The following is an 18,179-nucleotide window of genomic DNA, read 5'->3' as shown; positions in this document are numbered from 1 at the left end:
CAGATTTGGAGAATTTTCCCGGACTTATGATAAGCCACTACGAGCATTGGAGAATTATAACCGTATTTCATAACACAAGACCGGTTGGAGTCATCAAATCGGTGATTAAGGTCCCGGCGTAGAAGAGATCGAGGCAATGGACCAAGTATTCGAGATCCAAGAGGAAATTCGGAATTGGGCCAAGAGAAATAGCCCACAAATGAAAAGGTTCAATTTGCCCGAACACTCGCCCGACCGGGCAAGCCCTCGCCCTGAGGCGCGCCCGGCCGGGCGAGACATATAGAAGAAAAGGAAGCCTTCGCCCTGAGTCGCGCCCGACCGGGCACGTGTTTCTGAGGAGTTTAATGATTTAACTTGTTTTATCTTTTTAGCCTAAGTATAAATATGTTTTGTTTTAGGAAGTTAAAGACGTTTTTTACACTCTTTACTTAATTTTTGAATTTAGTTTAAGCTTTTGTTAATACTCTTACTTTCTCTCCCTACACTCTTGAGATTTATACAATTCATCATTTCCACTTATTTTGGTAACGATTTCTTCCTTTTTATTTTCAGTAATTTTATTGCTTATATTAATTATGTCTTGCTTAATTGCTTTGATTAGTTTAGATTTAATTATGTGTGAGTAGTTTAATTCTAGGGTTATGGGGATCCATAAATAATATGAAGGGGTATTTTATTATTGTTGATTGTCAATGCTTGATTGATTTCCTATTGATTGATTTAATGCTATGCAATTAGATTAGGCCTGGTTTAATTATATGAGTTATGCAATATTGATTCGAGATTCGAGAGATGAGAATTGATGTTTAGGCTTAGTTTCAATAGGCAGGTTAATTTATAAATGGTTAAGTCAAGATTTGAGAGATGCGATTTAATACCGGTAGATTAATTCTGTGATTGTAATACGTAGCGAAAGCCCTTTATAATCTGATCAATTGATGCATTGGTAATTGATTGTTGTGTTTTACCCTGGAATATTATTTATTGGTGAACCTATACCCTAGGCCTTTTATTATTGATCTCCTCCCTTAGTTTAATTATTTTCCATTAGTTTAATTCTCATTAAAAACAATTTGGTTACTTGATAATTTAGATTATATTAATTGATTAGGAATAGAAAGACTTGTTTCCCTGTGGATTCGACCCTACTTCCCTATCTATTTTAGTTAGTGGTTTTAGGAATTACTTTTGATTAGCTAATACGACTTTAGCCTATCACCCAACCAGTCCAGCGAACACCCACCCAAACCCTAATTCTAACTCTCGAACCCCTCTTATTTGGCGAACTCCAACCCAAACCCCAACCCTTACTCTCTAACCACAATTATGTGGCAAACTCTCACCTAGCCCTAACCTAGCCGATCGATCGAACCCACACAACTCCCACCCACCCTAGTCGGCACGAACCTATGACCACCCATCCCTCCACACCAAACCCGACACCCCAATCTTTTTAAAAAATTATTTATTATAGTTAAAATTAAAAATAATTTTTATATTTAAAATTAATATTAAGATATATTTTGTTTTTAATTAAGTCAATTCTTATTTAATTGAGAATTAATTATAGTATAAGTCAATTGATGACTTGTTTGATCGGTCACAAGTAAATCTAGTACTTAAATTATTTATGGAATATAGACATCAATGTTATACTTATTTTTAATTCATTAAAGTTGACTTAATATTGAAAAATCACCTAAAGTTCGACTTATTGCGGTTATATTTTTAATTACTTTTTTATATTAGACTTACCTTTTACTAATTATCAGTATATACATTTCTATTTTACACAAATATTTTCTATACGAGAATGACAAAAAAAGCAAAAAAAAGAAGGGTGCATTATCTCACCAAGAATCAACACGAAGTTTTTTAGTGTCATTAAGTATATAGTTATTGAAATATATACTTATGGATTATTGATTGGTTATTATTTATTGATGATTACTATTTATTTATTCAAGTAAATATAAAAATATGATATTTAATTATATTTTTTTTTCTAACGGATAAATCACAAAAGAAGATCAAGAAAAAGTGTGAATGAAAATGTCCAAATGGTGCAATTAAAAAAAGAGAGAAAATATTTAACAAATTATATAAAATTATTTACGAATTAACAAATTACATGACTATTTAACAATTATATAAATTAATGATTTTTTTAATTATCATTTTTCCTGATTTTTTTAATTATCATTTTTCCCTGAGCCTCCAAAATGTCAAAAACGGCTCTGCTTCCGATCCCTACAATTTTCGTTATTTATTTCAGAGGAGATCATATCGAAGACCAACAGTTAAAAGTATGCTATTTTAATTAAATTCCTTAACCTATCCTAAATTGATAAATATACGAAGTATGATAGGTACTTCGTATTTAATTTCCTGTCATTGCCAATTTACTGTATTCCACATTATGAATTTAGAGATGATTGAAGATGATGAGGATCAAGAGAATGTGTGCAAATATCCATTTTATATGCTGATAAAGCAGAGAGTTTACCTCAATTTTACATGCGATGGCCAAAGAAAGAAACAGCTAGCATTTCTCCACTTTCCAAGATTATCTGTGCACAAGGCTATGGATTATGTAAAGGATAACATAACCCCTGGCTGGAAGAAAGAATATTCAGTTAAAGTACCTTTTTGTTTTCCGACATGCTAAAATTAAAGGAATCCCTTTAGACAAATTTTACAATGAAGATGGGTCAAACAAGAATTGGAGATGCAAACAAAGAGTTTTTTTTGAAGAAGTGGGATTTTATTTACTGTGAGAGGGATCCAATTACACTTAAAATGACTGAGGAGGAGACAAGAAAAGTTGAGAAATGGATAATTAAGAGATATATGGCAGATGGTCCTATTGTTGGTGTACTGATAATCGACAATTTTAAAAGGATTTTTACTGACTTAGGTTTCAGCTATGAAAGATACAAGGTAGTAAATAAGAAAGGAGAGGACGGAAACAGTGGTGGGCCCTACTAACGAATTCTTGGATGAATTCATTAGTTGGTGGTGAAAACCAATTTCCAATTTTTTTTCTAATAAATAAATCACAAAAGAAGATCAAAAGAGAAGTGTGAATGAGATTGTCCAAATGGTGCAATTAAAAAAGGAGAGAAAGTATTTAACAAATTATATAAAATTATTTACGAATTAACAAATTACATGAATTTTTAACAATTATATAAATAAATGATTTGTTTAAATATCATTTTGCCCTGAGCCTCTAAAATGTCAAAAACGGCTCTGGATATCATAACCAGTTGTAACCAAGTTAATGAAAGCACCAAATTCTCTCAAATCTTTATCAATTTCAGCTACATCACCTACAAGGGCTACAACTAAAACATAAAATAGTTTTAATTCCATTTGCTTAAAGATTTGATCTTTATATAAAAAGAAAAAAAAAATTTAAAGAAAAACGTCAAAGAGCATGAAAAAAGTATTCTGGACATATAGCTTACTACAAGCAAAACCCAATGGTTTTTGTTGTTGTTGATGGCATTCAATAAGACTCTTGGCAATTTCTCTAGCCAATTGCATTAAAATTGGCCCAGCGGTAATGATTTTTCCCATATCATCTAATCTCCATAAATTACTTTGTGTTTGTCCCACAACCCAATCCCTTAATCAAAGCCCAATATAATGACCCACACACAATATCCCTTTGTTTTACAGGAAACCAACTAACGACGGAAGTCGTTTACATTTTTGTCTTTCATTCTTAGCAATGCCTCCTCCCTATCCATCATTTTACAACTCATTTTTATAACTTCTGTTCCTTTTCGGTGTTCTAAATGTATATTACAAACTGCAATACCATTTTCATCCATCTCTTCTATTTGATGAGGAAAATAAAATGTATATTTCTTTTTCTTAACAAATCTGACCTGCACAAAGTATGTTCAACATCGATCACAACACCGCTGAATGTCGGGCACTGATCCATTCAGCCATATTAAAGGTCTTTTCTGTTACTTTGAAATAAAACACTCCAATTAATTTCAAAGAAAAAAAAATTCAGAAAATCAATATTATCAATTCCTAAAAAAATCAGAAACCCTAACTCCCTAATTTGATAAATTAAACAAAAAATCATCAATTTCAAACAACATACACACAAATTTGATAGATTAAATACTATAAATAACTAATTTAAGCTTAAAATCAACCCAACAACTCATACATAATAAGATATTAAAAACTTGAAAATCATATTTAAGTATGAAAATATGAAAATAATTTAGCTGGAGTGCGGTGGCTAGAGATTGGAGTAGTGGAGGGCGGACGTGCGGCAACAATGGCTAGCAAAAGGCAGTGAACGGGCCGATTTTATCGAAGAGAGAGAACTCAGAGAAGTGTTTCATTTGGCTGTTTGCTTGCTTTTTTTTTTCTTCTCTTTCCCGTTAGAGCACTTCCACCAGTGAGGGAAAAACCCCTCACGAGTGGAAATAAGAGTGTAAAAGAAAAAACCAAGCTTTACATCAGTGAGAGGAAAAATCCCCAAAGTTGAGAGCTTTTGTTTCCGCGCAACTATTGAGAGGAACTTGATGATGAACAGTAAAAGGCATGGGCTCCACTGCATCAGCATTTTTCCCTTTTTTTAATTTTTGTTGTTTAAAAAAAATAATTTAAACTCTACTGGAAGCCTGGCAGGGCGCGCGTCAGGCTGGCCAATTTGCTGGCGACACGCGTCCCTGCCAGGAAAAGGGACCAATGAGATTTTTTCTCATTTTTGCAACGGCAATATTATTTCAAACGGTAATATTACCGTTTAAACTTTAAAAAAAAAATATCACCAACGGTCATAAAAAAATTTTCTCTATAAATAAACATCCATTTTCATATTTTTTGATATACTTTCAAATCCAAAAAAATCTCCTATATTCACTAATTTCTCAATTTCTAATACATAATTATATTAGCATAATTATAAAGAAAATAAATAAAGTGATGTGTATTATGGTGCAGTGGGGTATAGAAAATAGTGTAGGAAGAGTGATGAGGAGTTTTTTTTAAGCATTGGTGTGGTAAAAAAAACCTCTCATGAGAGGAATTGGTCAATTGGATGGGAAGAGTGAGAAAGTGGGTAGAGAGAGATTGAGAGGTTTTTTTTCTCCTCACTGCGAGCAATGGTCTTAGTTCACCCAGCAGAGAGAAAGTAAAAAAAATTGAATGGAAGGATCGTACCGTTGATTCTTAACCACTCAATAGTTAAGATGAGTTAACTTAACAGTAATTTCCAAAACTTGGTGAGGGTTTTCCATTTGGAAGTTGCTACGACAGCGATGATTTGTCCTATTACAGCGTTACATGTTGCTAAAATTAGCAACAGTAGCAAGTATAAATTCCTAGGAATAAGATTTTTCCATGTACTTTTCATCTACTAAGTGGATATTATTGTTTTTTTTTTTTTTGACAAAGAACACTTCATAAATAAAAAACAAATTACAACCTAACAGAGCTAAAAAAAGAAATTAAAAACAACCAAACACACCTAGCTAAACATAAAAGCAACAAAAGAGAAACCTTCTGCTTCGAGACTGAGCCGACACACCCTAACAAATCCACATACTAGGTATGCCACTTACCAAAAGAGGAAACACGAAGTGAATGACTAAACCAGAGTAGCCTTGCATCATACCAATTACCTTGGAGCCTGGACAACAAAAACGTTATTTCCGAAACCTTGTTCTGGACCAAGAGTTGCCAACTGAACCAAAACCCTCGGGAAGGACAGAGTGTGCAAGTTAATACTAATTAAGAGAACCGAAACTTGCAGTGACACTTAAGCAAATTTGCGATGGAAGTTGTGTAGACACAAAACACCCGAAAGTTGAAAGTACCCTGTTGTTGAAAACAAGACCCGTGACACGACTTCACTCCAAGGGATCTAAAAGCATAGCCGCCTCACAAGAGTCTGGAAGCCAAAACAAGAAAATCGTATGTCTTAACGACCTATCATCAGGAACTTTACACCAAACTGCAAGTTCCTTTCCTGCAATTCTACCAGAGAATGCAAGATAATGGAGGACTTTGCTTACCCTCATGAAAGATGGGTAGCCTCCTTCAAGATTGAAATTAACAGCAATGACTGACTTTGTCATCACCAACACCAACAATGGGATGATAGTAACTGAATGAATACCCAAATCATCCCACAACCAAGACGCAACAGGAATAGCAATCAAACCTCTCCCCTCAAAACCACCTTCTCCCTGTAAACTCCTAAAGCAGGGAAAACCTTTCACTTGCACAAAATACGCCACCCTCATAAAAACAACACAGAGGGAATCACTCAAACTACTAATGAGGAAAGCCACCCAACCAATGGGAAAGATCCCCTTAACACAATCCCACCCCAAAGAGTAAACTAAGAGGACAACCAACCCAACAACCCCAGTGAACCTTACTTCCCCTAAAATAAAGGGTAAATCCAACCAACTAGACTCTAAAAACAACACCACCGCTTCGAAAGTCTCCGGACTTAGAACCAGCCTTATGAATTCCAACTCATAACCAAACAGAGTATGAGTATTATTAAAAGCTAGAAGCTCGAACCAGAACACGGATAACATAACGAACAACAAAACAAGCAAAATAAGCAAAGACATAAATAAACCTAGGCTAATCATAAGCAACTAAACAACAAACTAGAGCAAAGAAATCTTACAAAACTCATAAAGCAACACGAGAGATTACCCAAAAACTACCTCACCGGCAGAAACGAACACCACAACCTGTCGTCAAGGCCAACACAAGAAGACCACCCCCTTGAACAAACCTTAAATTAAGGGAGAAAACCCTAGACTTAACTTCACCTTTACCGTCGGGAAACAATTAACGAAATTCCTTTCGACGATGGCGTTAAGAATAGCCTTGGCTTCTTGATTCGTTGGGTAATTGAATTCCTAAACACTTAACGACACACCAAACTCAAAGACCGTCGATGAACTCGAAGGCTTCAAACTGCTCCCTGATTTCTATACCCTGAAACTCCTAAAAAAGCAAACTAAAGGAAAGCTAAGAACAGCACTTGCCGGCGATGGCAAGGAGAGGAGCGCCGATCGCTGGCGAGTCGTAGATGAGAAAGGGGGAAGCGGTGGGGGATAAGGCTGGGGTTTTGTAGAGAGAGAAAAAGTTTTTTCCAACGATGAATTGAACCATTTGGATATTATTGTTTGATCGAACGTAGAAAGTACTCTCTATTTTTGTGTCACATTTGTCTTTTATATTATTTATATACATTACTTTGATCGACATATATGCTTTATATATAAAAAGTAATCATTAAATTGTTTTAATAGGGAGTATTAAAATATCAAATTTTTAAAATTTAACCTTTCTAATATAATAATTAAATATATCAATCATTAAAGTTTAACATTTGACAATGCCCTCCAATTAGACATGATTATGGGCAGCCCAGCCCATTTACCCCGACCCGGCCTGATTTTTGGCGAGTTTAGACATGTATTTTTTACCATTTTAGTTATTTTATTGGCCCGCCCCAATTTTTACGATTAGAGCAAGCTTTTTCGGCCCAAAGCTAGTCTGGCCTGACCAAATGGGCTGATTTTTTTCCATCTTGGCCCAGTCTGCCCTTTGATCACCTCTAGGGCTCTACCTCCAATGAAATCAAAGAGACTGCATGAGAGGAGCCCGCCTTTAAGGAGGTCACTTTTTTGTAGTCGTGTATGTTCTATACTTGTATGCTTCTACTCTGTCTACAAGCATAATAATTACAGTAAATTGAAGAACCTATGGTAAACTGGTAAAGCAAAGTCTCATTGGCAGGCATGGCAGCATATATTCTCATAGTTGATGCAATTATATGAATAATAGTTTGAATTCAATACTAAAAATTGGAGGAAATGCCCACGGTAAGCTTAAATTCAAAGAAGACAGAGAATCACAAGCTGCAGCTTAAAATCACTACCAGCATGCTACAGAATGTGCTGTGTCATAGACTAAAAATCAATAAGCTATATTTTAAAAAAAACAAAAAAAAAATGAAATAACAAATAATACAGTTTGAAATACTTTGGATTAATATCTGTTGTTAAATTCGAAATACTTTTAATTAATATCTGCTATTAAGCTCATGATAACATTACCGCTAAAGAAGAATTTCTAAGAACAGCAACTCAATAATCTCGAAGACTAACAAAATCTTACTGGTTAGTTCTCTTTGTTATTCTCAAAATCAGAGAGAAGCTATTCCTTTTAAGCAAAATTGGAAATAATAGGATAATAGTACATCCAGACAGTAGTACTAAGTTATGCTTGCTGATAATGATGCAACTTATACAGCAAGACCTTTCCTGCTGCATTCCCAGCAGCCATGAAACCACCAGCCGGACTAAAATCCAAGCATCTTGGATAGTGTAGCGTTCTGTTTGCAGGAGGCCAATTAGAAAAGACAGTAAATGAAGGGATGTGAACCAGCTTTAGGCTGCTCTTCTGCATAGTTGAACAGATGGCTAAAATTTGGGCATCATGGTTGAACTTCATGAAACTTGCTTCGGTTCTGAGATGCTCAAGTATTTTAACTGGTTTTCTCTTACCACCCAAAAATTCCTCCCTGTTGTAAACATTTACTATTCCACTTGACGATCCAACTGCAAAAAGATTCCCTACTGGTGCAGTACAAAGAGCAGTGCCATTAATGGAGCCCTCATCCACACCCTTATGGAGACAAGTTCTCGTTCTTAAATCCCAGCTGTAGACATGTCCATCACCACCGGAACTCAACAACTGCTGCCCATCATCAGTAAAGGCTAGTGAGCGAGCTGTACCATTCATCTTAAGGGTGCCAATCAGTTCCTTCGTTTTAGCTGACACCAGCAAGATGTAACCTTCATTTCCCAAAAAGGCTATCGTACGAGAATCAGGTGAAACCTCAAAAACTTCTAAGCTTTTTTCCTCTCTACCAGTCAGTGGCCCAATCTTATCCACATACCCCTTGGATATGTCGACGCTGTAAAAGAACTTTCTTCTCCCGGAAACAATAACTTGAGAGCCATCAGGTAAGAAAGATGCTTTTCTGATAGGGCAATCTTCAATGAATATAGAATCCATCATTTTATTCCTCTTGCCATCAATCTGAAAAAACCTAAGCTTCCGGTCTAATCCAGCAGCAAGGAGTAACTGATGATTTCTGTGAAACTGGACTGAGTTAATTGGGCCATTAGAAGGGTCTTCTGCATTTGCATCAACTAATCTTGAGTACTCAAGAATTCCAGGCAAAAGCCTCCCTCCTCTCTTCACCACAAGCTCTTCATTAGTTTTAAGAATATTATCAACATTTTTATACCCTGAAGCAACCACCGCCCCATTGTCTACCTCAGATTCCTCATCAGAATCATATGTTCTGACCTTCGCATCAAGATTGGCCCAATCTGTGCCAGGGTTCAGCTTCGCATGGTGAGCCCTTAACCTTGACACATACGCAGAACCAGATATAACGGTCTCATCTTCTTCCTTCCTCAGCTTCCTCAGCCTATTAACCTTCGAAATATTAACAACAGTCTCCTCCTCATCATCCATCCAGGCAGGCTTCCTTTGCTTATCACCATCTTCGTCAACAATTCCCGCTTGATAACCCCCATCTTCTCCATTAACTAATACATCTTTATTACCAGAGCGGTCCAAGACAAACAATGCAGAGTCAACCACATTTAACCCACCTTTTTCATCTTCATCTTCATCTTCATCTCCCTTTCCAAATTCAACAGGGGAATGAAGAGAACCAAACAAAAAATTCCCCAATTTCTGCATTTCCAATTCTTCCTCGGCAAGCATTTTCTTTTCCTCTGCATCATTCCTCTTCTTTCTCTTCTTATGAGTTACAGCAGCTTCAACATCAGAACCCTCTTTCTCGAAACTTTCCTCCCTGCCTTTCAACAAGGAAGGCTCCTCACCCTCATCACCGATCCACTTACTCTTCTTCTTCACTTTATTCTTAACAACAGCATTTTGAGAAATCAAACTCATCTTTACTACACTTAAACATAAAATCCCAGCTGCAAATCAATAACACATCAACAACTAACAAAAATATATATAAAAATTAATCTAACACACCTCCAGAAAAGCTTACAAAAATCCCACCAGTAAAATAACACAATCTAAAACAAGAAATCATATGCGAAGTAAATAACATGAAACCACATTTAAATTCATGCAAACAATACCATTTTCTCCGGAAATAAAACCCATCTTCATAGTTCATACAAATTTTGCAACTTCCTCACTTGAATATAGCCCAAAAGAATATAAATTTTTATAGCATAACCCAATTCTTATCAAACAGGCCCGTCCCTGAGGAAGGGCAGGAGGGGCGGCAGCCCTGGGCCCAGGGAAAAGAGCTCTGATTTCATAGTTGAATGCTAACATTAAAGTGTTGTGCAATACATTAGCAACCAAATTTGATTCAATTATCTCATAATTTTAGGGATATTTGATTCAATTATCTCATAATTTTAGTGATATTTGATATGATGATAACAAATACAAACAACTTACCTCAGAAGCTGCTTCAATGGGGGATACAAGAACTAGATTCAACGGAGGACGGCAACTGCGCTTCAACGGAGAACGTTGAATGCGCTTCAATAGAGCAATTCAATGGATTGGACGCCTTGGATCCCTATTAAAAGCCATGACCCATGACCCGCCGCAGTTATTCATGGGTTAGATTCGTCTAATAAATAACTGGGTTGAGTCTTTATACGATCGTTCAATTAAGGGGTTGAGCAAACTTTTTAAGGTTTAGAGTAAACCTGATTTAAAAAGTACGGAGTAACAGTTTACCTTTACACTTTCATTTCTCAAATACTTCTTCACACACCAAAGCTTGTATAATTTGTTTGTAAGTTTTTTTTTTTTTTAATTTTGAAAACGACTGAAATTACATTAATTAAATTGAGTTTACAACAAACGAAAGGAAAATATGGTAACATAAGTCAGTTACAAGTTATCAGGTCTTAAATGTGGTTAGGATGAGTTTTCCTAAAATAAATGTGGTTAGCATGACTCTTTTGTCGTGACCATTATGGCAAATTTATTGTGTTATGTAAAGTGTGAACTATTCAATTGTATAGATAGTGGTACCTTTGCGGTTTTAACATTAGCTGACGGTCACATACCTTTTATTATAAATACAGTTGCAGACTAGCAAGTGTAGAATTGTTTGAGTTAGTTAGTGATCTGTGTAAAACAGAAAATTATTAGTGAATAACTTTAATACTATTTTTTTTTGAAAAAAAACCATTTAGATCAACCGAAGAAATTTCCAAAATGCGAGGAGGGATTACATCACTCCACACCCATTGGTCCAACTCCCATGGTTGAAAGTAAGTCAATTTGTGTGCTACGTTATTACTCCATTGCTTTACAAAAGACCATGAATCACTAGTAAAATTAGACGAAAAATTAATCTAGAATATCCTTTATAATCAGATGAAAGGAACTGGAGCCATACAAACGCTTCCTCATTGCCTCAATCACCACCAGATTATCTCTCGATCCCAATGCAGCTCATGCCCTTGTGTCTCGCAATCTTCATGCCCCAAATACCGATTTTACCTCTGCAATCTTAGTCTCTCATTTTTCACTCCACTACACTGTAACTCCCCAAAGCACCACCCTCTCACTATTCCTGCAGACTACACCCAGCCCCGTCCTTACCTCCCCTAAAACACCAGCATCAACAATAATTTTAACCACACCAGATACCGGAGGAGACCTGCCCACAGAGACACTCTTTCCACCTCTCCATTCCTCATGTTATTCAACTTTTCCACCTTTAATCTTCAAAGCATAGGCAACAATTTGCTCAACACTCGGATTTTCACCCTCAATCATCTGTTTGTTCCTTGCGCCCCACATAACCTAACAAATGGTAATTAAACTCACCATATCCTCTCCAAAATTACCAAAATAATGTTTCCGCCAATCCCCCATACTACAAAGAGAGTGAGACAAAACCATAGAATAATTGCACTTACTCTAAAATACATTATTCTTCTCTCTGGCAAACACCACAAGCTAGCAGTAAGGGCACAAACTAGCTACAAAAAAATTAGCTTTAAAATCTTATGTGGCCAAAAAAGCTAACTTGCTAATTAGCTTACCATTGGAGTTGCTCTAATACTCCATCGGTTCCTTTTATTAGATACATTTTGACTTTACACCCTAGTGTCCCAACCAGTCCAGCGAACACCCACTCAAACCCTAATTCTAACTCTCGAATCCCACTTATTTGGCGAACTCCCACCCAAACCCCAACCCTTACTCTCAAACCACAATTATGTGGCGAACTCTCACCTAGCCCTAATAATTATAGTATAAGTCAACTATCACCTAGCCGATCGATCGAACCCACACAACTCCCACCCAGCCCTCCACACCAAACCCAACACCCCTATCTATTTAAAAAATTATTTATTATAGTTAAAATTTAATAATTTTTTATATTTAAAATTAATATTACGATATATTTTGTTTTTAATTAAGTCAATTCTTATTTAATTGAGAGTTAATTATAATATAAGTCAATTGATGACTTGTATGATCGGTCACAAGTCAAATCTAGTACTTAAATTATTTATGGAATATAGACATCAATGTTAGAGTTATTTTTAATTCATTAAAGTTGACTTAATATTGAAAAATCACCTAAAGTTCGACTTATTGCGGTTATTTTTTTCATTACTTTATTATATTAGACTTTCCTTTACTAATTATCTGTATATACATTTCTATTTTACACAAATATTTTCTATACGAGAATGACAAAAAAAGCAAAAAAAGAATAGTGCATTATCTCACCAAGAATCCACACTAATTTTTTTAGTGTGTCATTAAGTATATAGTTATTGAAGTATATACTTATGGATTATTGATTGGTTACTATTTATAAATGATTACTAGTTATTTTTTTATTTTTTTTTGACATGAATTACTAGTTATTTATTTAAGTAAATATAAAAATATGATATTTAATTATATTTTTTTTCTAACGGATAAATCACAAAAGAATATCAAAAGAGAAGTGTGAATGAAAATTCCAAATAGTGCAATTAAAGAAAGGGAGAAAGTATTTAACAAATTATATAAAATTATTTACGAATTAACAAATTACATAACTATTTAACAATTATATAAATAAATGATTTTTTTAATTATCATTTTGCCCTGTACCTCCAAAATATCAAAAACGGCTCTGCTTTCGATCCCTACAATTTTCGTTATTTATTTCAGAGGAGATCATATCAAAGACCAAGTTAAAGGTATGCTATTTTAATCAAATATCTTAACCTATCCTAAATTGATAAATATACGAAGTATGATAGGTACTTCATATTTAATTTCCTGTCATTGCGAATTTATTGTACTCCACGTTATGAATTTTCAGAGATGATTGAAGATGATGAGGATCAAGAGAATGTGCGCAAATATCCATTTTATATGCGGATAAAGCAGAGAGTTTACCTCAATTTTACACGCGATGGCCAAAGAAAGAAACAGCTAGCATTTCTCCACTTTCCAAGATTATGTGTGCACAAGGCTATGGATTATGTAAAGGATAACATAACCCCTGGCTGGAAGAAAGAAGATTCAGTTAAAGTAGCTTTTGTGTTCCGGCATGCTAAAGTTAAAGGAATCTCTTTAGACAAATTTTACAATGAAGATGGGTCTGACAAGAATTGGAGATGACAAAGAGTTTTTTTTTTTTGAAGAAGTGGGATTTTATTTACTGTGAGAGGGATCCAATTACACTTAAAATGGCTGAGGAGGAGACAACAAAAGTTGAGAAATGGATAATTAAGAGATATATGGCAGATGGTCCTATTGTTGGTGTATTGATGTGTAATCGACAATTTAAAAAGGATTTTTACTGACTTAGGTTTCAGCAAATATGAAAGATACAAGGTAGTAAATAAGGAAGGAGAGGACAGAAACAGTGGTGAGCCCTACTAACGAATTCTTGGATGGAATTCATTAGTTGGTGGTGAAAACCAATTTCCAATTTTTTGATTTATTTTTTTATTTTTTTATTTTTTTTTTTTCAAATCAAAAGTTCCCGTTTATTGTAGTGAGTAAATAAGAATAGAATGACAATAATAATTGATTTCCAAATTATTATATGTGGGCCATAACGAGGGTTACTTTTATAGTGTTATAAGGGTTATTCGGTCAGTGTTACAATGGTTACTTTTTTTTAGTGTTATAGGGCCTACTTGGTCAATGTTATAGGTTTTACACGATTTGTATTACAGGGATATTCGATCAATGTTAAAGGGATTATTTTGTTCTTTTACATGTGGTCACATGGTGTGCCCCGCACACAAAGCGAGCTGTAACTTATTTTAGATTTTTTTTTTGTTTTTAGTTACATTATTTTAATACTTGTATTTATTTATATATATATGTGGATTAATATAGCATAGTTATTTCTAACTAAATGACAATATATGTGATTTTCATTCAATAAGGTTTTTCGTTCAAATCTCTTTGTATGCATTTTTAGTTCTTGGTCTCATGGATAAAGATTATTGAATGATGAAGTGGCAGATGGTAAAAGCTATTAAATGATTGGCGAGATATTAGTGTAAGAAGAGGTACAAGTGGCAAATAAACATTTTAGGAACAACTTTTAATATATATATTAGGTAGTAATGTAGTATAGATACTATGTGCAAAATATGTATTATATGAAACATTTGTAAAATATTTTAATTGAGTGTATATATATATTGGAAAATATGATTGCTAAAAAATATAAATACTATAGGTCATAAAATAAATTTCATGAAGATTTTTGCCTGAAAAAAATAATAATAATAAGGCGGGAAATTTTTTACCACAAAATACATGTCATCCTTTAGTATAGGTTTATTAATAAACTTATTATTATGATAATGTAATCTTTATTATGCACAATAATTGTCATGTTGGGTTAGAGAGTTAAAGGTGTAAAAAAATAATCCGATCAACATTATCAAAATTAGCTCGTAAAAGCCTGATCAAAATTTCGAGTTGTACGTACATAATAATATGTGTGACTAAAAAATTGAATGTATTGTAGTCGCGGTCAATCATCCAAAAAAGTAATGGGTAAAATTAGGTTTTTTTTTTTTTTTTTTTTTTTTTTTTTTTTTTTTTTTTGTAAGAAGTAAATAGAATTCTCATTACCGCTTTCACTGCACGTCTTCATGCTAAGCATTGCTTTTTAAATCTTGATTTTCTGCTCTTCGAAATACCCAGTTCTCCAACAATGGAGGAATAAATTCTACTCTAATCATCAGCCATTTTTAGGTAAATATTTTTTTTCCTCACTTGTTTATGTAATATGTTTCATTTCATGTACTAAAGTTTCATTATTTGAAACTGAATTGAACTGATTTTTTTTTGAGAGAATGAAATTAAGAACTAAATTGAACTGAACTAAACTGAACTGAATTGAAATTAAGTTGAAGAGAACAACCCCTAAGTACAAGAGTAACTAAAAAAGAAAAGAAAACAAAAAAGAAAATAATTACAAACAAAAACTTAATCACAAGCTTCTTAAGAAAGCTACACTAAAAGCTTCCCTAGGAAGCTAAATTAAAGTAGAAAAAAATATATATAAAAAAAAAAAAAAAAAAACCAGAAGCAAGCGGCCGTCAAACAAAAATGGAGGCCAAGAATTAAAGTCACAGGCCGGAGGCAATGTAGCTTGACCAAACAGAGGTGGTTAAGGCAGTGGAGCCCCACAACAATCGAATGCCGCAGATCGAAAGAGACATGCACGAGGCAGCGACTAGCCGATCAAACGAAGCGGTAGAGGCGATGGGAAGACTGAGAATCAAAACAGAGGGGGCAAAAGGGCCAACATGCATGATAAAAAAACAAGATCTAAAAATCTTGTTGGAGGCAACGCTGTGACGATGATGGCGGAGCAAGGAGTACTTGTTTTAATTCAAAGAAAAATTAGACCAAAAGGAGAGAGCATGAGAGAAAGGAGAAGCAAAAAGAGAACATAGGAAAGAAGAAAACTTGAAAAGATGAACAAAAAAGAGAAGAAACAGAGGAGATGATGCTAGAGAGAAGGGCGGAACCTTGTGATGCTTTACTTTGTTCACTTTTAGTTACAACGCACGTATGGTTGCTGTTTCGGGGTTTTTTATGTGTCCTACGGGAGAGTTACAATTTCCTAGTATGCTCCTTTCTTTGCCTGTACCTGCACAAGTAACGGAAAACTCCGGCTGGGGCTGGGGTGTTCCGCCTCCGAAGATTAAGTTAGTATCTTTCTTAATGAGGAAATAAGATAATAAATGCTTCTCGATTTGAGAGCGTTTGCAAGGGGATTTGTGTTTGGTTGGTGGTTGGAAAATGATTCGATCCCCATAGATGAGGTCTGCCCTTACTATTTATAGTAGGGGAGAGTTGTACCTCAATTCAGGGTACAATGACACGTGTCGCAAAGGGATTGGACCTTTGCTGACTGTTGCAAACTTGACACGTGGCAAGCCTTTATAGGGCCACGTGTCTTAGGGGTATTTTTACCCTAAACAGTTGCACTTGTTAATACATAATTAGAGATACAAAATGATATCATGAATATACATTGAAACAAAGTTAAAAAATACTACCTCTGATTCTTGTTAGTCGAAACAAAGAGAAGTTTTGCGGACTTCTAGGCAAAAGATCTTATGTGTAGTTAGTGAAAAATAAGGGCATATACTTAAGTATTAATCAAACAAAAAAAAACAATTTCAACTATAATTAAAAACATAACCCACCACCACTAGCACCACCCAGCACATCGAAACCACCAACCACCACCACCCAGCAACACGGAAACCACCAACCGACAAAACCTAGCACCGACCTCTGACAAAACCAAGCACCAACCCCCGACACAACCCCGCACCAACCCCCGACACAACCCCGCACCAACCGACCGACATCACCCACCATCACTGACACAACCCAGCACCAACCAACCACTGACACAACCCAACAACAACCTACGATCTGAACCACCCACGATCTCCGACACAACCCAGCACCAACCACCAACACAACCCAACAACAACCCACGATCTGAACCATCCATGACCTGTAACCTACCCAGCAACGTCGATCTGAAATCACCCACGATCGACGATCTGAAACCAGAAACGACGATTTGAACATGCTCGACAATCTGAAACCACACCGACGATCTGAAACACCGACGAACCCGCCGCTTTAATCCCACGAAGCCACCATGAGAATGGGGTTGGAGGAGGAGAGAGAAAATTATGGGAATGAGGGTACAACTAATTAAGCTTGGGGTTTATTCTAATGAAATCAGATTTGTAATTTAATAAGGTTGTTTAAAAAAAAAGTAAGGGTATATTGATCATTTACACCCAAAATCTTACTAAAAAAGGAAAAGAAATAAAATTATTGCAAGTAATGTGAAACATCCGTTTTTGATAATTGTTGCAAGTAACAAGAACCGGAGGTAGTACAACAAATATATTTTGTGAGTGTCAAATTTCACAACCTCAAATCAACAAATTTTAAAACATTATTTATAAACAATTTCACAACTACAATCAACAAAATTACAACTTAACTTAACAATTTTACAATTTCAAGTCTTCAATCAACCATATAACAACTTCAAATAATAATTTACAACTTCAAAATAATTAAATCCCAGAAACAATAAATAAGGGCACCGTTGGTTTTTTTGTTTTGGAATGTCGGTTTTTTATTTTTTGGAAAGTTGGAAACTAGTGTGTGATCCGGACTTGTATCGGTTGAATTTGCTATTTTTATTAAACCTTATAATTATGAATACTTAATAATTATACTCGTAGTTTTTTTTATTTAAACCTTATGATTTGTAATTATATACTTTTATTTCATTTTAATAACATGTTTTATAATTGGCTTAAATGATTTTAAACAAATAGGTGATATGGTTTTATTCTAATCCTCGCGTCTCAAATTTCTGACCTATTGCTAAAAATTGGTTCAACTTCTTACAATTAGTCCTACTAGGAGATTGTTTATTTATATTTATACTTATCTAGATTAGATTGTTTATTTATATTTATACTTATCTTTGTTTTTAAAAAAACAAAATCTATATCTATATCTATATTTAATAGGGAAAATTGTCTAGAACT

At 34.7% G+C, this 18,179-nt stretch overlaps 1 protein-coding gene across 3 annotated transcripts; it reads right to left on the bottom strand.

Moving 5' to 3' along the window:
- Window positions 1-7,850: 7,850 nt before the first annotated feature.
- LOC110726882 (U3 small nucleolar RNA-associated protein 18 homolog) lies at window positions 7,851-10,697 on the bottom strand. Of its 3 annotated transcripts, none has more exons than XM_021906400.1 (2): window positions 10,534-10,697; window positions 7,851-10,012 (listed from the first exon to the last, which is right to left on the bottom strand). In XM_021906400.1, the coding sequence occupies exon 2, from the start codon at window positions 10,000-10,002 to the stop codon at window positions 8,287-8,289; it is 1,716 nt and encodes a 571-aa protein (XP_021762092.1). In that variant the 5' UTR covers window positions 10,003-10,012; window positions 10,534-10,697; the 3' UTR covers window positions 7,851-8,286. The 3 variants fall into 3 exon arrangements, with proteins under 3 accessions (XP_021762092.1, XP_021762093.1, XP_021762091.1); XM_021906401.1 differs by having other exon boundaries at window positions 7,851-10,007; XM_021906399.1 differs by having other exon boundaries at window positions 7,853-10,031.
- Between the last annotated feature and the right edge of the window lie 7,482 nt (window positions 10,698-18,179).

Source organism: Chenopodium quinoa, unplaced genomic scaffold (assembly GCF_001683475.1).
Source record: "Chenopodium quinoa cultivar QQ74 unplaced genomic scaffold, ASM168347v1, whole genome shotgun sequence".
Taxonomy (NCBI): Eukaryota; Viridiplantae; Streptophyta; class Magnoliopsida; order Caryophyllales; family Amaranthaceae; genus Chenopodium; species Chenopodium quinoa.
This window is presented reverse-complemented; position numbering and strand designations above follow the sequence as displayed.

Bases quoted from the DNA above. Each gene is read 5' to 3' on its own strand.
- LOC110726882 (XM_021906400.1), bottom strand. From the start codon at position 10,002: ATGAGTTTGATTTCTCAAAATGCTGTTGTTAAGAATAAAGTGAAGAAG.